Raw genomic sequence first — 25,500 nt, forward strand, 5'->3', positions numbered from 1 at the left:
CAAATCTCACAAAACCCGAACGTGCATTCTAATACGAGTTCAACCATACTAAAATTATCAAATTCCGATACCAATTCTTCCCTCAAATCATAATTTTTCATTTTGAAATCTTTCTTCAAAAACCTCCATTTTCCTTAACTCAATACAAATTAAATGATAAAAATAAATATAAAATCATGGAATATAATAAATTCTGGGTGTAGAACACTTACCCAATCGATTTGCTTGAAAAACCCACAAAGAATCGCTCAAAACTGAGCTCCACAAGTTAAGATATGATAAAAAATGGCCTAACCCTCGATTTGGAAAATATATTCTGCTGCCCAGGTGATTATGCATCGTCAACGCGGAAGACTACTCGCGTTCGCGAAGAAGGAAAAATGAAGGCTGCCCAGATATGCTTCGTGAACGCGAAAGATGGGTCGCGTTACGCGGAGAGGAAAATTTGATGGCCCAATGACTGGGCTACACGAACGCGTGAAGGGGTGCGCTAACGCGAAGGATGGGGTGGCATACCTTCGCGAATGTGGGAAGAGAGACTCGAACGCGAAGAGGAAAAAGTATCCAGTGCCCAGCTCCTATTTTCTACTACGCGGACGCGAGGGAACAACTGTGAATGCGAAGAAGGGGAACGCAGAACTCCGTGAACGCGAGAGGAAGGATGCGAACGCGAAGAAGAAACATTTCATCCTCCAAAATAACACTATGCGAACGCGATGAAGGAAACGAGATGACAGAAAATAGCAGTTCAAAAATAGAAAGAAATGGCACGTAGCCCATCCGAAACTCACCCGAGGCCCTCGGGACCCCGTCTAAACATACTAACAAGTCCCATAACCTAACATGGACTCGCTCGAGGTCTCAAATCACATCAAACAACGTCGAAACTACGAATCGCACTAAGAATCGAACTTATGAACTTTCAAATCATCCAACTTCTAAAACCCGTGCTGAAACCTATCAAATCAACCCGGAATGACGTCAAATTTTGCAGGCTATTCCAGATCTCGGAATCGCATTCCGACCCCGATATCGCCAAAGCCAACTCTTGGTCAAACCTCTCAACCTTCAAAACTTTCCCTAATGTTCCAAATTACCCTACGGACCTCCAAATCCAAATCCGGATGCACGCCTAAGTCCAAAATTACCATACGAAGCTGTAGAAATCATCCAAAGCCCATTCCTGAGTCGTTTACTCAAAAGTCAAATTTCGATCAACCCTTACCGCTTATGCTTCCAAAACATGAATCCTTCTTCCGATTTGACTTCGAATCATTCACTAACTGAATTCGACCACGCACACAAGTCAATACTCATAATATGAAGCTGCTCAAGATCCCGAATGGGGCTTAAATTCTCAAAACAACCGGTCGAGTCGTTACAATTGAGAAATCCGTACCTTAAAAAAAATATTTGGAAGATTATATAACTTACAGATTACCCATTATTGTTGTGTACCTCATATCTGCTTATGATTTATCATATTACTTTATTGGACCTCTAGTAAGTATCGATGTCGACCCCTCGTCACTACTTCTCCGGGGATAGGCTAGATACTTACTGGGTACGCGTTGATTTATGTACTCATGCTACACTTGCTGCACTTATTGTGCAGGTACATATATGTGTGGTGGTCTTTTGGGCGCAAAGGCACGGCTATTGCAGGGACTTTACCGTGAACTGCATTCCACGTTATGATCTGTAGCCTGCAGAGTCTCCATCAGAATTATTTATATTCTCATATCTAATTCGTATTCCAGACAGACATTGTATTTTGTTATATTTCCTAGTTGATGCTCATGCACTTGTGATACGGGGTTTTGGGAATTCCTAAGGGTCGTTCATTATTGTAGTTTGTGTAAATATTATGATTTACCCTATAAATTCTATTTTATACTATTTAATTAAAGAAAATTATGATTACAAAGTAATAAAATGAGTAAACAAGTTGATCAATCACCGTGGGCTTGCCTGACGGCGATGTTAGGCGCCATCAAAACTTTTAATGGATTTTGGGTTGTGACAACTTGGTATCAGAACATTAGGTTCACTTAGGTCTCACGAGTCATGAGCAAGTCTAGTAGAGTCTTGCGGATCGGTATGGAGATATCTGTACTTATCATCGAGAGGCTACAGGGATTTTAGGAGAACTTCCCTTCTTGATTCCTCTTCGTGCAATTTGATTCCTTTAAAGCTTATGCCTTTATTTTCTTCCTACTCAATCTTATGCAACGTGAAGTGCTTGGGATCAATTGGGCATTGAGGAGTCGTAATGGTAATGCAGATGTGGTACATGATATTTTTCCCTGCGTACTCGAGCGAGTTATTATCGTCGTCTTGTGGAAGGGGTTATGTCGTTCCATGCCTTGTATCAGTATTGCCTATGGTTTTGAGGCTATACACATATTGTTATGATATTCATGCATTATTATCGCGCAGTGTTGGTGTAATGGTAGGGTGCTCGTTTATGTGTTGAGGTAGTGAATGAATTGAAGAGAAGATTTCTCAGTGCATGATTTAGGGGTATAACGTTTAATTCCAGCGGAGGAAAGGCAATTGGACTATAGATGTCCATGTTTGGTTGATGAAGTAATGAGACTTGATATTTTTTAGCGTGCTGGAATTCTCATCTGTGATATGGTGTCATCGTCCTTGTTCAGACGTATTAGGGTCCCCGGTGTTATGGTCTTCTTTGATTGGGCCTTCGGGGCAGGGTGTTGTGAAATGGTGCTTGAGTAGCGGTTGTCCGAGATAGCAGTGTGTAGCATTTCAGAATCGAATTGGTATTTCTAATGTTGATGGCTCGAGAAAGATGATCTTCTAGGAGGTTTAGAATTGGTAGCAATTCATTAGTTATGATGCTACAAGTATGGATTTGATTTGAGGCAACATTTGGGCAGCAAAATATGAGGGAGGACATGGCGGGAGGTGCCTCGTGGTGGTTGAACTACTAGCAGGTCAAGTATGAGAAGCGGAGGTCGCACTACTAGAAAAAATATTAATTTGTAACCGAAATTTCCGACTGAAAATAAAGTAGTCACTATTGGGACTACTTTTGCGACTGTTGTAGTCGGAAACATATCTGAATTTTTATTATATTTTTTCAAAAAAGAAATTAGACTATTATTCCGACGAAAGTAGTGTGAAAATAGCGCGCCAATTTCCCGCCTTCACTTTTGCGACCGATTCGGTCGGACAATAAAAAGTCAAAAGTATTAGTTGACCAACAAATCGACTGCATCGGTTGCTCAGTTAAAATTAAAATGGTAAAAGAATATTTAAGTGGGTTTGCGACCACGGTAGTCAGAAATCTAAATTTAATATTTCAAGCCAAAACCCTATTTCCCCAATTTGTGCTCGCCCTATCTTCCCAATCCCCCCCCCCCTCTTTCGATATCTTCCACTCCATCTCAGCGGATGACAGAGGCAAATGGGCGGACGAGGCAAACCCAGTAAAAGCAAAGCTTCCACCGTACAGGTGTGATCTCTATGTTCATCTCTATGTTTATATGTTTTTCATTTTCCCTAACAAGGGAAAATACTGCAATAAAAATTCATAGGCTTAAACCCTTTGTCCCTATTTGATGACTCTCGAGAAATTCTCAATTGAAATACAAAGTCGACTTTTGTTATATCATCACTGTATATTTTGAGCCCTTACTGGGATCCATTTCAAAGACATTTTTGGGCACGACTTTTGTTTTTCAATATTTCAATACTGAACTAATTCACTATTTGTAAACTAGTTTGGTCATAAAGATTTGCAAATAGTGAACTTCAAGTGAAATATCAAAACAATGGGTTTAATTGTGTATTTCTAAGTGAAATGCTAGTTTGCACTCATGAATCTTTATTTTTTTTTTACAGTAAATGTAATTTTATAAGTGAACAATGCAAACATACATCAAAAAGAGTTGTTATTATGTGTTTCAGTCATGATATTCCAATTTCAACATATGAATATACTTAGTTTAGGTAAAAAAAAAATATCTTTTTATTCATATGGGTTAATTCTAACTTCAAACTTCATTACAATGATATGTTTTTATTCTTTTCTTGTTGTTCTGTTTTTTTTTTTTTGGGTAATTTATTTTGAAATTATCATTTGGAACTATCATTTCTACTTTTTAGGGAAAACCCCCTATGCGTGTAGCTATTCTTGGTTTCTGTTTTGGGTTTTCTTATATGATTTTTGGGTCTTTGAGAAATCAGCATGAAAGCAGTTAGGTATATGACTATATGAGTGGGGGGAATATTCTTAAATTTCTGCTTAGTTAAAGGATGATTCCTGCAATTTACTTCTATAGAAGAAATTTGAAATTCCACGTTTTGTTATTATGGAGATGTTAATAGAACCAAATATTGTAATTAGTTGAATATAAAATTTAATGTAAGACGGATGTCTTGAAATAATTGTAGATTACGTGTGAAGGTGTAACATGGCTTGACAATAATAACAACATTTGTTTCTGTTGGTAACAATGACTCTTTTGAGTAATATATTGTGTTAAATATCTTGGATTTATTTGTGTAGATGGATCTTGTATATCGTAGATGAATGTATAATCGGACTTATCCTAATCGTAGTGGGTTGAGGGAGAAATTTATAGAAGGGGTTGCTGAATTTATGGCTAAAGCGAAAACACTTCATGAATTTCTCAGTGAAGGGATGATTAGGTGCCCTTGTGTCAAATGCAAGTGTGCAAAGCTATTACAGCCAGATGTTGTTAAAATTCATCTTTATAAAAAAAAGTTTATGGAAAATTATTACGTGTGGACTATTCATGGAGAGGATGTTGCTAGTGTTGGTGATGTCGATTTTCAAACTTTTTTTGGTAGTGAGGGTAGTCCATTAGCGGAGAATAATTTTGAAAACTCTCGATCTAATGAAATGGTTAGAGATGCTTTTGTGATGCACCCGAGGGCTCAGTCTGAACCAAATGATGATGCTAAGCGCTTCTATGAACAGTTAAAAGAAGCTAGTCGTCCATTGTATGAAGGTTCAATGCATTCTAAGTTGTCTGTTGTGGTTAGATTATTAAGTATTAAATCCTATTCGAGTATTTCTCAAGCAGGCATGGACTCTATCATTGGCCTTGTGAATGAACTTAATATGAATAAAATTGACCTACCCAAAGATTTCTACACAGCAAAGAAATTGGTTTCTAAGTTAGGACTTTCATCAGAGAGGATTGACTGTTGTGAGAAAGGCTGCATGTTATTCTATAAGGATGATGCATCTTTAGAAAATTGTAAATTTTGTAACCAACCTCGTTACAAGGAGGTCATAAATTCCAAAAAGAAGAAGGTTCCAGTTAAGGCAATGCATTACTTACTCCTTATACCTAGGTTAAAGAGGTTATATGCATTAATGAGCTCTGCTCCTCATATGAGATGGCACTATGAAAATAGAAGGCCACCTGGTATTCTGTGTCATCCGTCGGATGGAGAAGCATGGAAGCATTTTGATAGAGTATTCCCAGATTTTACTAATGAACCAAGAAATATTAGGTTGGGTTTATGTGCTGATGGATTCACTCCATTTTCTGTCTCTGCTGAACCATATTCATGTTGGCCAGTGTTTGTTACGACGTATAATCTTCCTCCTGAGTTATGTATGACAAGTCCATATTTGTTCCTAACTTGCATTATTCCAGGTCCACGCAATCCGAAAAGATTGATTGATTTATACTTGCAACCTTTAATTGATGAGTTAAAGTTATTGTGGCATGAAGGTGTGGAAGCATATGATATATCAACTAAACAAAACTTCAGATTGCATGCTGCTTTGATGTGGACTATAAATGATTTTTCTGCTTATGGAATATTATCCGGGTAGTCGACTGCGGGAAAGTTAGCTTGCCCAACTTGTATGGAAGACACAAAATCATTCACGTTGAAACATGGAGGAAAGAACACATAGTTTGACTGCCACCGTCGATTCTTGCCTAGGGATCACGAGTTTAGGAGAAATACCAGTGCATTTATGAAGAACTAAACTGATTATGAGGAGCCACCGTCAGTATTGTCACCAGAAGAAATTTGGAACAGAGTTAGGAGTATACCTAAGGTAACAGAGTCTCCAATGTCTAATAAGATACCTGGTTATGGTGTTACGCATAATTGGACTAAACAGAGCATATTCTAGGAGTTACCTTATTGGAAGCATAATCTTCTTCGGCATAATTTGGATGTTATGCATATCGAGAAAAACTTTTTTGATAACTTGTTTAATACTGTAATGGATGTCAATAACAAGACAAAAGATAACTTGAAGGCAAGGATGGACTTGAAGGAATATTGTAGGCGAAGTGAGCTGTACCTGACATACTTGAACAACAAAGATTCAGAAGCCCAAGTCTAGTTACACATTCACTTTGGATGAGAGAAGAGAGATTTGTGATTGGGTTAAGAATTTGAGGATGCCTGATGGATACACGTCAAACATATCCAGGTGTGTTGACATGAAAGAAGGGAAGTTGACATCTATGAAAAGCCACGATTGTCACATTTTCCTCGAATCTTTGATGCATGTTGCACTCAAAGCCTTGCCTGATAGAATATGGAAACCCATTACTGAGATATATTTATTTTTCAAGGAGTTATGTTCTAGCACATTGAAGGTGGAGAACCTAGCTTACATGGAGAGTAACATTTGCATAATTTTAAACAAGTTGGCAAAAAAATTTCCTCTTGGATTTTTTGATGTAATGGAATATCTTCCAATTCATCTTGCGCAAGAGGCACGACTTGGAGGGCCAGTTCAATGTAGATGGATGTATCCTTACGAGAGGTAACAATTTTAAGTTATTTTCCCTTGACGTGTTTTTATTAAACATTATTTCATCTAAAGATTGTGTTATGTAGGGCGATTGGGAAATGTAAGCGGACCGTGAAAAATAGATCCAGGATTGAGGGATCGATATGCGAGGCACATCTGGCTAAAAAAACTTCTTTTTTCTGTTCATATTATTTTGAACATGATGTGCCATGTTTGAGAAATAGGCCAAATCAGCATGATGATGGAGGCATTACTGATCCTTTGGCCCCACCATTTTCCATATTTAATCAACCGGGTAGAGGTCCAAAAACTACTAAAAAGAGAAATCTGACTGAGATGGAGAAAAAGTCTGCTACAACACATGTGTTGTTGAATTGTCCGGAGGTCCAACCTTATTATAAGTAAGTCTTAATTTATATTAAAGACGATTATCATAAGATCAAAGTTCTTTTAACTAACTAAAGTTGTAATTTTGTCAGAAGTTACTTTATAGGTATAAATGAGCATGATGCTGTTTATCCAAGATTTTCGGAGTGGTTTAAGGAGTTTGTAAGTTTTATTTTGTGGGTACAAATTAATTACATGTATATTTCAAATTCTAACTTTTCTTTAACTCTATATAGGTTTATAATCCAGCCAATGGCATAAATGACCCTTTTTTGCGTGATATAGCTTGGGGACCTGACCTAAAAGTCAGAATGATGTCTAAGTACTTTGTTAATGGATACAAGTTTCATACAGAAGAATGGTCTAAGAATAAGAGAACCAATAATAGCGGGGTGTGGGTAAAGGGTGATGGAGATGTTGATTATTATGGTGTGCTCCGAGAGATTTTAGAACTAGAGTATTTTGGTTGGCCGAAAAAAAAAATGGTTCTATTTCAGTGTAAGTGGTATGATCCAATACCTACTAGAGGTACAAAGGTTCACCCTCAGTACAAAATAATTGAAATTAACCACACGAAGAAGTATGAATTCTATGATCCATTTATCATTGCACAAAATATGAAACAAGTGTATTATGTTCCTTATCCTTTGTGCAAGAATAAGTCCTCATAGAGGATAGTTATAAAACAAAGCCCGTAGGTAGAATAGAAGTTGAGGATGCACTAGAAGTCGCGTACCAGAATGACATTTCAACTATTCAAGAAAGGGTTGATGATGAATTAGTGGGTGAATTGCAGCATAGTGAAGGCATTTATGAAGAATATAATCCTTCGGTCCTTACTCGTAGATCAAATCGACACAATTTTAGGGAAGGAACATCCGGGGAAAACATAGAGGAAGATCTAGACGTTGAACATGAAACAAGCGAGGAAGAATCATTTGATGAAAATGAAACAAGTGATGGAGAAGAATTACTTGATGAAAATAAAATAAGTGATGATGAAGAATTAAATGATGAATATCAATCAAGCAGCGTGGATTGACATGTTGGTTTTTTTTCATTATTCATTTAATATGTTGAAGAATTACTTTATATTTGTTATATTTTAATATATTTTATTATTTGCTTATATTACACAGATGGCACCTGGTAAAAAAAAGAAGACAAGACATGATTTCCAACATCCTCAACATACTTCAGGTCCCACTACCTCGTCTGTGCCATTTATGAGTCCTCCTCCGGATCATCATCATCAAACTTCAGGTCCCACTACCTCATCTGTGCCATTTATGAGACATCATCCTCCTCCTCCTCAGCAGACTTCATTGCCACCTGGCTTTTTCACTTTGCCCCCTTGTGATCCAGTTAAATATAAGCCTATCTCTAATTCACATAGCATGCACACTATACCATCTTATTCGCCAGCTTATCGTACTAGTCAGCATGGTGACTCCTTATTTATGCCTCCGTCATCAGTGACTCCAACCCCAAGCTATCATGTTAGTCAGAATGGTATGGCTCCATCTTCATCTCCATCATCATCCACTCCTAGCGTTTCTAGGCCGCATCTTGGAGGCTCTACCGTACCATCATCCCCATCCATTGATACATATACACCTGCTCCTGATGGTGCACAAACTCGGACTTTTGAAGAGATTGTAACATACGATTCTCTTCACAGAATTGATTATCATTCCTGATGGGACTACTGGGTAAGTAGTTACTTTATATTCGTTTGAATTTTTGAATATACTTTTAACATATGTTAATTTTAATCCAGGTTTGTTCCTTCCAATGAATCTACGAAGGTGGTTGTGGATTGTGTTAAAGCATTTTATCGAGATGCTTGGAGTAAATGGTCAGATATTCCGTACATTTACAGAGATCAGATGTGGAATCAATTTAGGGTACGAAACCAATAAATTTTATATTATTTATCAAATTACTCTTATTTCATCTAATGTTTTAAATTATTTTCAGACAAGGTGTGCATGGCTTCCCAAATATCATCAACAAATAAGTCATAATTTCGAGAAAAAAGGTAGTGATAGGCTTAAAAATATGTTGTATAAGGCTCGACTCGAACAAAAGATGCCTAGTTGGATACTAAAAGACATATGGAATAGACTTAATGTGATTTGGGCCTCTGAAGAATTTAAGAAGAGGAGCAACGCTGGAAAGGCTGCTCGGGCCTCCAATACGGGTGGCTCATTGCACACTGGAGGTTCAGTTAGTATGGAGACCCATCGAAGGAGAATGGTAACTTTCTTATTATATTTGCTTTGATTTTAACTATATGCGATTGAACTTTATCTAACTTAAATTATTTTTTCAGGAAAAGGAAAAAGGGAGGCGAGTTATTCCGTAGGTTGTCCTACAACATTGTTGTCTGGTGAGACGAGTTATTCGCAGGATCATGAAGAGGTGGAAGCATTACGAAAAGAAGTTGAAGAGTTGAAGGAGGAACGGAAAGAAGATCGTGCAAATTTTAACAAATTGTAGAGTCTAGTTGAGAAACTTATGAGCATGCATCAAGTTGATCCTTTGAATGACGAATATGACGGGGATAATGAGTTTTAGTTTATCGTGGTTGTGATGTTTAAGACATTATTATTTGTTATGATTGGTTGTTTAGACTTGGTAACTGTTTAGACTTGACTATGATTGTAATGTTAAGATTTGATTGAATGGTGCTTGGATGTTTAACTTGTGTTAGGATGTTTTAGTTACAAATATTTATTTTTTCTTTAATTGTTTGTATTTCATGTGTTTGATTAGTTGAAATGGTGGATTAATTAGTAGAAATGGTGGATTGATTCTTTAGTTGCTGTAATTTTGAATTGACAGGTGGTATTGTTTTAAAATAGTCGAAATTTGTCAAAATATTTGTAATTTTCCGACTGAATTCTGACTAAAGTCATCGTAAAATGCTTTAAATCTTTCCAGAATTATAACATTCTGCGACCGCAGCAGTGGGAAAATTAAATAAATAAATAATATTAAAATAGTTTTGCGACCGCAGTAGTGGGAAATATAAATAAATAAATAATATTTAATTAGAATTGCGATTGCATTAGTGGGAAAGCTTAAATAAAATTAAAATATTTTTTGATATTTGCGACCAATATGGTAGGAAAGATTATATAAAATTATAATTATTTTTAAGTTTTGCGACCGAAGTGTGGAAAATATAATATAAAATTAAAATTGAATTTAAATACTTTGCGACCGCGTCAGTCGGACAGTTGACAACATGTATTAGTCCTTTTCTATTTTCTCTTTCTGACCGATGTAGTCGCAAATTACAGACAGATTCGGTCGCAAACTATTTCAAACCAGCTATTTTGCGACCGCGTTATTTCAGTCTGAATGTGGTCGAAAATTAGCATTTTCTGACCGCATGCCGACCGTATTCGCAGTCAGAAAATAGCTATTTTCTAGTAGTGTCAAGAACTTGCTTAAATGAGATGGTTTGATCGAAGTGGGAGTGACAGAGTAAGGCATAGATTATGTGGTAGGATAACCACGTGGTTTGAGAAAGTTTAGGGCGATTTGGGAATCGTGATGGAAGGTGATTTGGTCTACGAACTTTATTTGGAATAGTGGCTACTGTACCGAGGGAGATTGGATATGGTAGAAAAGAGTTTGCTTGAAATAAAGAGGGGTGTGAGGATTTGATTATCGTTCCGAATGCAACATGACTTCGAGTTTGGAATGTATTGTCGGACTTTCAGTTGATGTCTATGGGGAATGAACCGACTTTTACAGCTGGCAGATAAGTATGGGCTCCGGAGGCATCACTGAATTCGTGGTAGTTGTACCCAATGAAGCGTCATGGGAAGATGTTGGTATGGTGTTTCCACAAGTGGGTTAGCTCCTGTGAACAGGTTGACAGTTGCGTGATTTTGATGAGGAATTCTACTTACTACCCAGTAGAAGGTCAAATATGCGATCGTGGCTGATAATTTGGAATGTTCATGAGAAGTTTAACAAGTGATTTCGAGGACTTTGGCGGGTTAAATATGCGAGATCATGGTAATTGAGAAGGAGGAATCTTTGTGGGTTCTAGGTTTATGTAATTGTAGCTTTAAGCTAAGTAGGGGAGCCCCACCGTCTATGATTGGATCGTGTGGTTGTCTGCTTGTGCGGTTTTTGGTTATCAGTGCATTGGTGGGTTATTATAACTAAGAAGAAAAAAAAACATCAGGGGTAATTCGAAAGAACTTGATGAATGTGTGTTATACTTGGCCTTATCGATTCAGGCGCAAGTTTTGGGAAGACTCAGAGTTTATGCTTCTTGTGGATGTGATGTACAAGGAAAAGAATTCATTTGGTTGCTTCTTTGGGAGTGTTCATGTGCTAACAGAGTGTTGGAGTTTGATTATACTCAGGACCAAGTCAGAGTGGGTGACTCCCAATAGTGGCTGTAATGGCTTCAAGGATGTAAGCACGGTGTCTAAGGATTTTGGGTCTGTTGTGTGGTTAAAGATAGAGTCTTTGCAGTGAGTATTGAGACAATCTGATCTCGTGATTTGGGTCACTCGGGATGAGTGTTGATCGAGTTTTGTTATGTGTTTGAATGGAACTATTATTATTTCTAAGGCATGCCAAGAATAAATCGGAGGAAGTTGGGTCGGTTGGTAATGGTTTGAATCAACGTGATTGAGGCAATGATCAATTCCTTCAGCATGTTAGTGTTATACAAGTGATTTGTGTCGGTACGTACGGGCTTGATAGCTGCCATAATTTGATTGATTTGGGAAGGTATTTGATTCTAATTTCCTCGTTATGTGTAGATGGATCCTGAAAGAGTTATGGTAGTTTAGACCACAACTTGAGGTTTGTATTTTCTGTGGTTATGTGTTGCCATGGAATTCGGTTGTTTGTTGCCATGGTTCTTCTGAAATGAGTTGAGTGAAAGGGATTTTAGCCAATGATGTGTTCATTCTACTAGTAGTTCAGTGGTTATGAGAAATTCTTATACTCTCGCATAGCGGCACGATAGGTGCAGTGAGATGCATGGGAATTGGAAGTTGAGGATCAAGGTTGCGGTTCGGTGTTGACAAGAATGTCATGAGCTCGGATGAGCAGGGAAGAATTCAGGTGTTCAGAGTAAGCTAGCATTTTCTTTAGTATCACCTGAGAATGGTGTCATGTGTAAGAGGTTTTGTGTATTGAATTGCGGACTCTTGGAATCGATATAGGTGTGACATGATAGTTACTTGATTGTTAAGGATTGAAACCAATTATGAAGATTTTGGTACTATCGCTAATGTGAGGGTTTATGCTTAACAGACATTTTATTCCTTGGGTTGTGGACTGTGTGAGTTTGTTCCGAATTTGACGGTTGTTCTTATGTGTCATGGAAAAGGTTATCGTGGATCCTTGAAAGGTTATTAGCCCAGTATGGTATGATCAGAATTGGCTTTACGTCCGTTGATGGGTCTAATGTGAATGTGTGCTCTACATCAAGCCATATGTGTTCATTCAGCATAGCATTGCTTATGGAGGAGTCTTTGGTCATTGGATGTTATTCTCATCGTCAGTTATTCCATGTAATACTCTATTATGTCATATGGGTTGTGAGACGGCTTGATTATCCGCACATGTTTTGAGGTCCCGTGTAGCTTGTGGTATTATATGAGCAGGAAGGCTATCGAGATGCAGGTCATTTATCGCACCTTAGTTGTGCTTGGGTTTTATAGTGTATGGCGCTATCCGTCTCCCCAGGGTTATATTTTTGCACTTGGCGTGCTTGTGGTCGATATTCGGTCTTTCATAGGTATGAGCATTATGGCTTGATGGGTATTTCATTTTTTATTGTTATGTGTGGATCGGGTGGCATGCGCCACGAGTACGTTGTTTGGATCGGGTTGCACGCTGCAACAGTATCATGTTTGGATCAGGTTTCATACCGCAACAGTATCATGTATGGATTGGGTTGCACGCCGCAACAGTGAGATGTTGAGTATGGTTCCCTACATCTATTCCTCTGTATTTGGTTTCTCATTCTCTGAGAAGGGTTCATAGCATCTGTTCGATCATTTTATTCGTTATGCGGGCTTGGTAGTTCTTTTCCAGAGTTCATTCCTCTTTATGTGTCACATTTGAGTTTGTAGCTTGTTGGCGCATTGATGGCGTCATATGAGATTTTTGGCAGTGTTTGAGATGGCTTATTGCCTGAGCAACTTGTACTGGGTGAGACAATGTTATTGGACATGGGATCAGTGCGATCAGAGTTATGAAGGGTATATTAAAGAGCAAATATCGTTATTCGGTCCAAAATGAGGTAATGGTTCCTGTCAGGAGGAGAGACTCTATGATTTATTGATTGAGTTAGGTGGTTGTGAGTTTTTACACATCTCTTCAGTCATGACGGTATCGCGAGAGTTGGAACAAGACTTATATGTGTTATGAGGTATACTACGGGCTTCGGGTTAGTGAAATTTTAGTTGTTGTGCTTGGAGGAGGTTACCTTGGGCAAATGAGTTATGCAACGCGTTGTGTGATGTCAGCATGGGTGCATGATCATGTTTTGGTACAGTGTGTAGTGACTGATACAGTGTTCGTATGTTAGAATCAGGTCTTGTAGAGAAATTCGAAGATTGTAATTTGGTTCTAAGGCTTATTGACTAAATAAAAAGGGAGGATCTTCAGTCTAGCTCTAGCTAATATGCTTAGCTAGGTTGTGGTGGCACGGACAGGTGCACGAGGTGTGAAACAGTAATTTTGGACAACTCCGGAGCAGTTCTTGGCACGTTCGAGAACGAACGTATGTTTAAGTGGGGGAGAATGTAATGACTCGACCGGTCATTTTGAGCTCTAGCATGTCGTTCGGCGGTTTGGGGCCTTGAGTAGCTTCACTTCAGGTATTATGACTTGTACGTATGGTCGGAATTGAATTTCGGGAAGTTCGGAGTTGATTTGGATAGAAAATTCTAAATTCGACAATTTTAAGTTGGAATAATTGACTAAGGTTTGACTTTTGAGTAAACGACCTCGGAATCAGAATTTAAATATTTTAATAGGTTCGTATGATAATTTCGAACTTGGGCGTATTACCGAGTTCAGTACCGGGTGGTCCGGGAGCATTTCAGCACCTATTATGGAAGGTTGGCATTTTGGAAGTTTAAAAAATTCTTAAGTTTGATTTGAAATGAATTTTTGTGTTAACGATGTCCGTTCGAAGTTCTGATCCTTGGAATAGGTTCGTATCGTGATTTGTGACTTGCATGTAAAGTTTGGCGTCATTCTAGGATGTTTAAGTGTAATTTGGACGCGTTCGGCGAAGTTGGAAGGTTGGAAAGTTAAAAGAAAGGTTTTGGCTGTCGATTTGTAATTTTGATGTTGTTTGACGTGATTCGAGGTTTTGATTAAGTCTGTATCATGTTGTGGGATGTGTTGGTATGTTTGGACGGGGTCCCGGGGGCCTCGGGTGCGAATCAGATTGGAAACGGATTGAGTTTAGACTTGGAAGATCTGCTGAAGCTTAAGGCTTCTGGTACGATCGCACCTGCCCGCAAAACCGGCCCAAGGGTCACAGAAGCGGTAGAGAGTGAGGATGGATAGATTCGCAGGTGCGAGGAATTTACCGCACCTGCAGGCTCACAGATTCAGGCGGAGAAGCGCATAAGCGGAAATGGTCTGGGGCTGGATGATCGCAGGTTCGAGTTCTGTAGCATACCTGCGGAGCCGTAGGAGCAATCATGGGTGCGGAGTGGTGCTCGAGCTGGGGAGTCCGCAGATGCGGAGGATTTCTGCAGAAGCGGATGCGCACCTGCAGTTGGATGGCTGCAGAAGTGGAGAAAGTTGGCACCTTGGGGGAAGCTGCATCTACGGGGAAGCTTCCGCAGAAGTGGAGCCGCAGACGCGCAAGGCGTTCCGCAGGTGCGGAAAGTCAGCTGGGCAGATTGTTTAAAAATCGAGATTTTGCTAATTTCACTCATTTTCTCTCTTGGTTTGGAAGATTTTCATCATCTATGGCAAGGTAAGTTATTCCCACCTATTGTAAGTTAAATACATGGATTCTATAAGGATTTAAACACGGAAATTAGTAGAAATTGTGGGATTTTGGGAGAAAACCTAGAATTTGGTATTATTGGAATTTTACCACGAAATTAGACATGAAAATTGGAATAAATTATATATTTGAGTTCGTGGTGTTATGGGTAAAGTTTATCTTTGAAATTTTCTGAATCTGGGTGCGTGGGCCTGAGGGTTGACTTTGTTGGCTTTTAAGCGAAATTGGGAATCATTATAAATTATTAAATTATACGTATTGGGGTATATTTTGATTGGTTTGCATGTTGTTTGACTAGTTTTGGAGAGACGAGCATCGGGTTGAGGTGTTTGAGTGGCGTTGGAGCCGGTTATGGAACTTCGGAGTGAGGTAAGTCTCCTGTCTAATCTTGTGAGGGGGAAATTACCCCGTAGGTATTATATTCTTATGTGCTACATGTTATGGGAACTACACACGTACGAGGTGACGCGTGTCCGTGTGTATGCCAGAATTCCTGATTATGTCCGAGTAGACTTAGGCTCACGACATGTTATAATTGTACTATTTGAGTTATCTTTCCTTGTTTAAATTCCTTTATTTTACGTTACAACTTGAGACTAGACTTGCATAGAGTGATAGACTTGATTTTGTAAAGATTCGACGGGCTTCATGATTAGCCGCGGAATAATTGTACTCTCCTTACGAATTTCTCCCGTGTTGTGCATTTTCATTGAAAAGCTTCCTTAAAATTCATAACTCTCGCGTTTATTCGTGGATGGGGTCAAGGAGCTATTAAAGCTTCTTATTCTAATGGGATCGGGCCATTCGCCTCGACAGTATAATAGGTACATATATGGTTCGTGTCATTTAACCCTCGGCAGTGCGCACATTATGATGGGATCGGGTCATTCGCCTCGGCAGGATTATGTATCACACTCTCATAGGAGCAGGTCGTTCGCCTCGGCAATATAATAGATGTATCTATGGTTTGTGTCGTTCGACCCTCGGCAGTGCACACATTATGATGGGATCGGGTCGTATGCCTCGGAATTTCTCTAAAATACCCTTATCAAATGGTGCGTAATATTTGGCAAGAAGCCAGTGTATTTGTGATTTTTCCTGATTTGAGTTGTGACGACCTATCTGGTAAGGTCCATTATATATATATACACACACACACACACACACACACTCCGATTGAGGAGGTAATTACTAGCTGAGAGCATGAGTTTATTGTTGAGAGGAGGATTTTACCACGTATTTATACTTGTTATTTCGTTTATTTACTCTGACTCACATTTGTTACTTTTACTGTATCTATCTTATTGGACCACTAGTAGGTATCGATGTTGACCCCTCGTCACTACTTCTCTGAGGTTAGCCTAGATACTTACTAGGTACACGTTGATTTACGTACGCATGCTACACTTGCTGCACTTATTATGCAGGTACATATATGTCTGGTGGTCTTTTGGGCGCAAAAGCGCGGCTATTGCGGGGACTTTACTGTGAGCTGCATTCCACTTTACGATCTGCAGCCTGCAGAGTCTCTATCAGAGTTATTTATATTCTCCTGTCTAATTCGTATTCCAAACAGATGTTGTATTTTGTTATATTTCCTAGTTGATACTCATGCACTTGTGACACCGAGTTTTGGGGGTTATTACGGGTTGTTTATTATTGTAGTTTGTATAAATATTATCATTTACCCTGTAAATTCTATTTTATACTATTTAATTGATGGAAATTATGATTTCAAAGTAATAAAATGAGTAAACAAGTTGATCAATCACTGTGGGCTCGCCTGACGGCGGTGTTAGGCGCCATCACGACCTTTAGTGGATTTCAGGTCGTGACATTATCGCATAGTGTTGGTGTAATGGTAGAGTGCTTTTTTATGTGTCGGGACAGTGAATGACTTGAAAGAAGGATTTTTCAGTGCATGATTTAGAGGTTCAATATTTAATTACAGCAACGGAAAGGCAATCGGACTATAGATGTCCAGGTTTGGTTGATGAAGTAATGAGACTTGATATTTTTGTAGCGTGGTGGAATTCTCATATGTGATGTGGTGTCATCATCCTTGTTCGAACACATTAGGGTTCCTCGGTGTTATGGTCTTCTTTGATTTGCCTTTGGGGCAGGGTGTTGTGAAATGGTGCCTGAGGAGAGGTTGTCAGAGATAGCGGTGTGTAGCAGTTCAGAATTGACTTGGTATTTCTAATGTTGATGGCTCGAGAAAGATGATCTTCTAGGAGGTTTAGAATTGGTAGCAATTCATTAGTTCCGGTGCTACAAGTATGGATTTGATTTGAGGAAACATTGGGCAGCTAAGTATGAGGAAGGACATGGCGGGAGGTGTCTCGCGGTGGTTGAAATTACTAGCAGGTCAAGTACGAGAAGCGGGGGTCGAGAAGTTGCTTAAAGAAGATGGTTTGACCGAAGTGGGAGTGGCAGAGTAGTGTATAGATTATGTGGTAGGATAGCCACGTGCTTTGAGAAAGTTTAGGGCGATTTGGGAATCGTGATGGAAGGTGATTTGGCCTACGTATTTTATTTAAGATGGTGGCTACTATACCGAGGGAGATTGGATATGGCAGAAAGGAGTTTGCTTGAAATGAAGAGGGGTGTGAAGATTTGATTATTTTTTCGGATGCAACGTGACTTCGAGTTTGGAAATGCATTGTCGGACTGTCAGTTGATGTCAATGGGGGATGAACAGACTTTTACAGCTGGTTGGCGAGCATGGGCTCAGGAGAGTTTACTGATTTCGTGGTAGTTGTACCCAGTGCAGCATCATTGGAAGATGTCGATAAGGAATTCCACGGGTGGGTGATCTCCTGTGAGCAGATTAGCGGTTACGTGATTCTGATGAAGTATCTGTGAAGATTTCTACTTACTACGGGACAAAAGGTTGAATATGCGATTGTGGCAGTTAATTCGGAATGTTAATGAGAAGTTTGAAAAAAGATTTCAATGAATTTGGCGCGTTAAAGGTGCGAGATCATGGTAATTGAGAAGGAGGAATCCTCGTGGGTTCTGGGTTTATGTAAGGGTAGCTTAAAGATAAGTGGGGGAGCCACACCGTCTATGATTGGATCATGTGGTTGTCTGCTTGTGCGGTTTCTGGTTATCAGTGTATTGGTAGGTTATTATGACCGAGGAATAAAAACATCAGGGGCAATTCAGGCAAACAACTTGATGGATGTGTGCTATATTTGGCTTTATCAATTCATGTTCAGGTTTTTGGGAAGACTCAGAGTTTATGCTTTTTTTGGATATGATGTACAAGGGAAAGCGTTTAGCCGATTGCTTCTTTGAGAGGGTGTTCACGTACTAGTAGAGCATAGGAGTTGGTTATATTTGTGACTAGGTCAAAGTGGGTGACTCTCGATGACAGTCCTAGTGGGTTCATGAATTAAAGTGGAGTGCCTAAGGATTTTGGGTCCGTTGTATGGCTAAGGATCGAGTTGTTGCAGTGGATTATGAAAGGGGGCTTGGAGTGTTCTATGTTATCATCGGGCCTGCAGGGCAGTATTAGAGGAAAGGGAGAAATAACTGCGGATTTGCGGAAGGTCTTTCAGAAAGGGTGTACCAGTTGGAGATGCTATTGTGCGTATAAGGAAGGTACGAGACGGTTCATGGGTATTGAGACGGCGTGGTCTCGTGAAGTGTGTCACTCGGGATGAGTGAAAAATAAGTTTGTTATATTTTGAATGGGGCTATTATTATTTCTAAGGTAAGTCAAGAGTAAATTGGAAGAAGTTGTGTCGGTTAGTAATGGGTCGAATCAGCATGATTGTGGCAATGATCAGTTCCTTCAGCGTGTTAGTTATACAGGTGATTCGTGGTTATACGTGTGGGCTTGACAGCCACACGTACAGTTGCATTATGGCGGAAGAGTTATGGCGGTTTAGACCACGACTTGAGGTTTGTATTATCTACGGTCGCGGGGATTCAGTTGCGTGTGGCAATGGTTCTTCTGAAAAGAGTTAAGTGAAAAGAGTTAAGGGACAGCCCCGAGCCACGCAGGGGAAAAGAAAAGAAAAAAGGCCCCGAGTTCACCGAGCTCGGAGAAAAAGAAAACGAGAAGGAGGCTGGTTCGTAAACTAAAGGAAACCTCCAGCTCCCGAGTGCTTGACTCGGAATCACTCCTCCGGCTTAGAGGCGAGCACGAGGAGGATGAAATCTTTGTGGCCCATGAACTATCTGTCCCCGAGGAACGGGTGGCAGTCGAGGGGGAAACAGAAGAGAATCCTCCTCAAGTTCGCGAGGCTGATGCCGAAGACTTACGAGATGCCAGCTCTGCCCTGCCAGGTGTTATAGATATTTCGGGGTCGCCTTCGTTCACATAATCAATGTTTCATGAAGCCCGAACGACGAAGGAGCGATCCCATGAAGGGGTCCATGGAGTGGATGATCTCCTCCGAGGCTTTTTTTTATGGTGTGGACTCATCCGCCCCGGAGGATTTTACCGGCTTGGGTAACTTAGAGGTGCCGAGGAAAAGTCCACCCTCGGAGGCTGGCGGGTCGAGCTTGAGCCCAAGATTGACCGATTGGTTCCCCGCTCTGAGCATGGATCCAAGTCGGGAGTGGATTGTCGTTATCACCGTTCTGGAGGATGCTCGGATCCTTTATGCTCCTGTAAGGATAGCCAGTTACCTCCGATGTCTGGTAACCGAAGAAGACTAGGCCAAAATGAACGAGGTAGACGTGCCATGCCGGTTCAACGAAGCACAACAGGCGTTGAATCGGGTAATACTTAATTATTCTCGATAATTTTAATATCTCTTCTAACATTTGAAATAATTTTTGATAATTCTAATATCTCTTTTCGTATTTGCAGGTCTCAGTGCTCCACCACGAAACCTTCCTCCGGTACCGAGATGAGCTGAGCCAACTCGAGGCCAAAATCAAAGAGCTTGCTGAGAAGAGAGGCATGTATAAGCTTCTCAATGAGCAACGTGAAGGAGAAGTCAAGAGCCTTAGAGCCGAGTTGGACGCGGCCAAGAAAGAACACACCGACTTGTTGGAACAAGTAAAAATCTTTAAAGTTAGTGATGATGAGCTAGACACGGTATCTAATGGTCAGAATCCACAGGTCCAGCAGAAAATTGATCGGGTCGACCAGCTCCGGGCTGAGATGGACGAAGTCAAGGCCATGGCCGAGGAGTGGAAGGGAAAGATGGACTGATTGGCTTCGGAAAATGAGACTGCCTAGGAGCAACTGGCCTCGGTAGAGGCCCAAGTTCGATCGATGAAGGAGAAAGCTGAGACCCGGTCTCGAAATATCGAAGACCTCCAATCCCAACTGGGCTCGGCTATTGCCATATGGGATACCCTTACCAGGGAGCTTGAAGCAGCCAAGTCAGCGGCGAAAACAACCAGGGCCGACGCTGAAGAGATGGTGGCCCAGTACAAAGCCGATGCTGAGGTAGCTCAGGAATTCCTAAAGGCCATTGTCAAATATGTGAAGTGGCAGTCCCGAAGGGAGGCTCTCGAAGAGGTTCATGCTCAGGGATTCGATTTATCGGCCGAGCTCGAAAAGGTTAAGAGGCTCGAGGTCGAGGCCAAGAAGTTAGCGTACCCCAAGGATGAAGAATATTTTGAGGGTTTGGGCGGATCCGAGGCAAGGAAGACCCCGATGGCCCCGGTGACAAGGACGGCTTCGGCAAAGATTAAGCTTCTTAGGTTCCTTGTAGATTTTTCTTCGTTTTTGTACTTTTACATTTTGTTGAGGCCGTTTGGCCTTTGTAAAAATTTATATTTATATATATATATATATATACAAGGCTTTTTTCCTTCAACAAATTTCAAGCCTGATTCTTTTTGATTTTTCTTTTATGATTGCAAATATTTTGGATGCCTTAGCACATAATAATTAGGTCTTGTTTGGAGGTTCGAACAATGTTCGTTCTCGATTTTATTTTACTTAAGACTCGTGGGGGCTTGGTATGACCACAAGATTTTCCCAAAGTGTTTACTTAGAATTTTTTATAATTTTACTGAGGGTAGCCTTCGAACTGGTTTAGAAATTTTGAAGGCCTTATGTTTTGGATACGGATCTCGGACGTCTCCGAAGCTTTCTAGGATGGTCGTAGTCTTTTAAGTTTGGGTATTTCCCAATGGGCTTATTATCCCCGAGCTTCATCGCCCGAGCTGTCCGGGCTTACCGATGACGATAGTCCCCGAGCGAGGGTGATCTCTTCGATTCAGACGGAGGTGGCCCTTGGGGCCGATGTCCTTAAGGTACAAAATTCAATATTTCTTGAGAGACAAAATATACATCTGCAAGGTAGAAACTTTCTTTTATTTCTGTGCAACATACAAAAATTGCAAATGTGTACAAATTTCATGTTGTGTCTTAAGTGGTCTATGTGGACACAGTTCATTTGACCTTTTGGCCCTTACAACAAATCCTATCCATCAAGCCCAGACTTGTTTAAGAATGAAGTTTTCTTCCTTGCTAAAATCATTACCTGAGGGTGATGGCCCCCAATATTCGAGGCCGATCTTTGAGAGGGCTAGGATATTGTTGATGTGAACCTTGACTCCGATTCATAGTCGGTCTTCAATTCTAAGTTAGCACGATACACAGTTGCCTTGTTAAAAAACTTGCCGGTAAAAAATAATTTGGGACAAAACCGGTTCAAGGGAAAAGGAGTACAACGCATGCTTTCAAGCCTAATAGTTGCATCATTCCTTGGTCGTCACCTTCAAGTGTTAGTCCAATCCGTAATATATTTAAAGAAAGGTAATGAATGGGGTCGTACCTTAGCAATAGTATCGTTTTAAGTGGGTTATGTTCCAGTTGTTTGGTAGCCGCTCACCATTTGCCGTTTCAAGTTTGTACGATCCTTTGCCAGTGATCTCAATAATTCGATATGGGCCTTCCCAATTCGGTCCTAGTTTCCCTTCATTCGGGTTCCGGTTGTTCAGTGTCACCTTTCTTAACACTAAGTCCCCGACATTGAAGTGTCAGAGGTTGGCTCTCTAATTGTAATATCTTTCGATCAGTTTCTTTTGGGAGGCCAACCGGATGAGGGTGGCCTCGCGACTTTCGTCTAATAGTTTCACGTTCATATTCATGGCCTCGTTATTTGACTCTTTGGTTACATATCGGAACCTGGGGCTCGGTTATCCTACTTCAACCGGTATAAGAGCTTTGGCATCGTAGACCAACGAGAATGGGGTGGCCTGTCGAAACCATTTTTGATCATAAGTCCCCGGTTATTTTTGACTGCGATCGCTTCTCCTTTCATTTCTCACAGGGTTTCATCCAAACCTGTTACCCCTATGATCACCGTTATACGGTTGATACCGATCCCTACTTAACCTTGGTTCTCGATCAATGTCTCTTTGGGATCTGTTACTAGCTCAGACGGGATAAACATACCCGGAAAGGCCCCAACCTAATCATCTTCGACCCTAGTTTTTGATTGATATCGGTTATGCACATCGGCCCAAGTTACAGCCGGATATTCTACCAGAGTTTGCTTCAACTGTAGCGAAGACAACAAGCTTCGAGTATTAAGTCCTTGGGTGAAGGCCTGAATGGCCCAATCGTCTGCCACCGACGGAAGGTCCATCTGTTCCATTTGAAACCTTGATACAAACTCCTTGAGCATCTCGTTATCTCTTTGCTTTACCTTGAAAAGGTCTGACTTCCTGGTCTCGACCTTGATGGATCCGGCGTGTGCTTTTACAAAAGCATCTGCAAGCATAGCAAATGAGTCAATAGAATTGGGGGGTAAGTTATGATACCATATCATAGATCCTTTCGACAAGGTCTCTTTGAACTTTTTTAGCAGGACAGATTCGATCTCATCATCTTCTAAGTCGTTCCCCTTGATGGCGCACGTGTACAAGGTCACATGTTCATTTGGATAAGTTTTTCCATTGTACTTAGGAATTTCAGGCATGCATGACTTTTTTGGGATCGGGTTTGGGGCTGCGCTCGGAGGAAAAGGTTTCTGAACAAACTTTTTGGAGTCTAGGCCCTTTAATATCGGTGGTGCTCCGGGGATTTGGTCGACCCTGGAGTTGTAGGTCTCCACCTTCTTGTCATTGGCTTCAATTTTCTTTTCTCCCGTTTCTACCCATTTGGTCAATTCCTCGAGCATCTTTATTATCTCAGGGTTGGTCCCAGGTTCAGCTTCATTTGGCCTATCTGCGACTGGTTCATTTCTGCGAGTGTTTTCCTGGGATGATTTGGGCATAACCCTACTGGGAGCGCGACTTTGGTTCTACAGTTGAGCTATCGCTGCATACTGAGTCAATAAGATTTTGAAGATCACCCGTAAGTTGATCCCATCTCCTTCACCGTCATGAGTATTTTGGGCCACCGATCGGACTTCCTCGTGGACGCTGTTCTCGGGATCGGTAGGCAAGTTCGTGTGGATGTCTATATGTGAGTTGGCATTGATCGGGTCTGTGGCCGGAATTCCATTGGGATCTACAAAGGGCACCTCGTTACCGAGCATTATGTTATCGTTCTCTCCATGGTGGCTAGACTTAGCATCCGTGTTTAGAGGGGCAGGTTGGGAGTTCGATATTTTAAACGTTGACATGAAATCAAAGACACTTCAAAGAACAGTGTGAAGTAGGGTGTCTTATGAAAATTTGTATCAAATTGCCACTATTATTCTTAGCCCCACGGTAGGCGCCAAACTATTTACCCTTAAAATCGGATAAAAAATAAATTTATAAGTGATTTTAAGGATACGCAGATTAATTTGATATAAAACGATAAATTGGGTTAGAATGAACAAATAGAAATACAGTAAATTCAAACCACGTGAGGTGGATGATTCCAGCTTTATTGAAATATTCACCCTCGATCCGGGCTCACGGTGGGTAATATTGATGAATAAAAGAAAAAGCTTAGAATAACAGTGAAAATAATAGTATATTGCCTTGGAATGCGTGTTACAATATGTTTAATGAATTATCAGACCTCCTTTATATAGTAGGGGAATCCTACTCTAAGTACAACTCTATAAAAGGTAAAAAAATCTTCTGTTTAACTGATTGCTGGTTCTACATTTTTACGTGTCGAGATCCGCGCTATGATATCCGGCCGGTCGCGAATATTACGGCCTTCTGTTGGTCGTGCTTGATTGCCCGACAATGTTCTCCGAAGTCTCTAAGTATTTGGATCGATCTCGAATCATGACCCCAATATTCTCGAGGGCAGATAATTGGCCCCTGAACTCTGACTCGATGAGACCCTTGTTTCGATTCCGATCCTTCGCAATCATATCTTGAGCTCATTTTACCCCGTTGGAGGTCGGAGTGTATCATGAGCTCGGATTTTACCCGTATACAGATATATTATACAAGTAAGTTAATGAGATAATTTTAAAATATATGTATGATCATACAATTATTACTTTGTGGGGTTGATGCTGAAAATGATAGTGAAATCTTAAAAAATGAAAGATGATAAATCAATCCTTGGCTTTTGGGATTTTATAATACAATTGATCGTTCCCACATAATTGTACGTTTTTCCATGTATAATTATTTATTCATGTTTTATTTTAATATTATTATTATTATTATATAATACGGTGTATTTTATGATTCGATATACACATACAACGCATGTGCAGAGAAACTAGTACACCAAAAACATGTATTTATTAAATATATATTATGACAAGAAGTAAAACTTTAGAACCTCTATGTACAAATCCAAAACCATGACACAACACAAGTTTAGTTGTAATAATAGACCGACACAACTTGCAGAAAATCCCTAGTGCGCCGTTGTATATGAGGAATAATTGCAGTCAAGGGTGTTTATGGTTCGGTTTGGATCGGGTTTTTCATAAAAAGAAACCAAACCAAGTAAGTCGGTTCTTCAAATATTGAAACCAAACCAAACCAATTAAGTCGGTTTTTTATCGATTCGGTTTTTGTCGGTTTTTCGATTTTTTCGGTTATTTATCGGGTTTTTCTTAAATATGAAACATACACTACCAAACACATATTCTAGAGACTACATTTTCAATGTAACACTATCAAACCAATTGCTCTTTGAAAAATCTATCATTTACCAAAATATATTGATGATAATTGAATCAACTAGTGATGAATAATTTAAGTACTCAATTAAAAATTGATTATTTTTAACATGAAATAAATTCTTGTACTTAGCAAAAGAAAACTACCAATCAAACTAGAATATAAAGGCAAAGAATTAGATTATTATAATAGCAAAAAACTAGAGTAAAAATACAAATAACTAATATGTACTATAAAATTTTAGAAACTTTATTTACACACACACACACACACACACACACACACACACACACACACACACACA

The 25,500-nt window shown here is 40.0% G+C and overlaps 1 protein-coding gene across 1 annotated transcript; it reads left to right on the forward strand.

Moving 5' to 3' along the window:
- Window positions 1-4,558: 4,558 nt before the first annotated feature.
- On the forward strand, window positions 4,559-5,839 carry LOC107760959 (uncharacterized). Its single transcript, XM_016579111.1, has one exon. The coding sequence runs from the start codon at window positions 4,559-4,561 to the stop codon at window positions 5,837-5,839; it is 1,281 nt and encodes a 426-aa protein (XP_016434597.1).
- Window positions 5,840-25,500: the final 19,661 nt, after the last annotated feature.

The sequence above is a fragment of the Nicotiana tabacum genome, chromosome 24, assembly GCF_000715075.1.
Source record: "Nicotiana tabacum cultivar K326 chromosome 24, ASM71507v2, whole genome shotgun sequence".
Classification (NCBI taxonomy): domain Eukaryota; kingdom Viridiplantae; phylum Streptophyta; class Magnoliopsida; order Solanales; family Solanaceae; genus Nicotiana; species Nicotiana tabacum.

Excerpts from the sequence above, each read along its gene's own strand:
- LOC107760959 (XM_016579111.1), top strand. The coding sequence starts at position 4,559 with ATGTATAATCGGACTTATCCTAATCGTAGTGGGTTGAGGGAGAAATTT.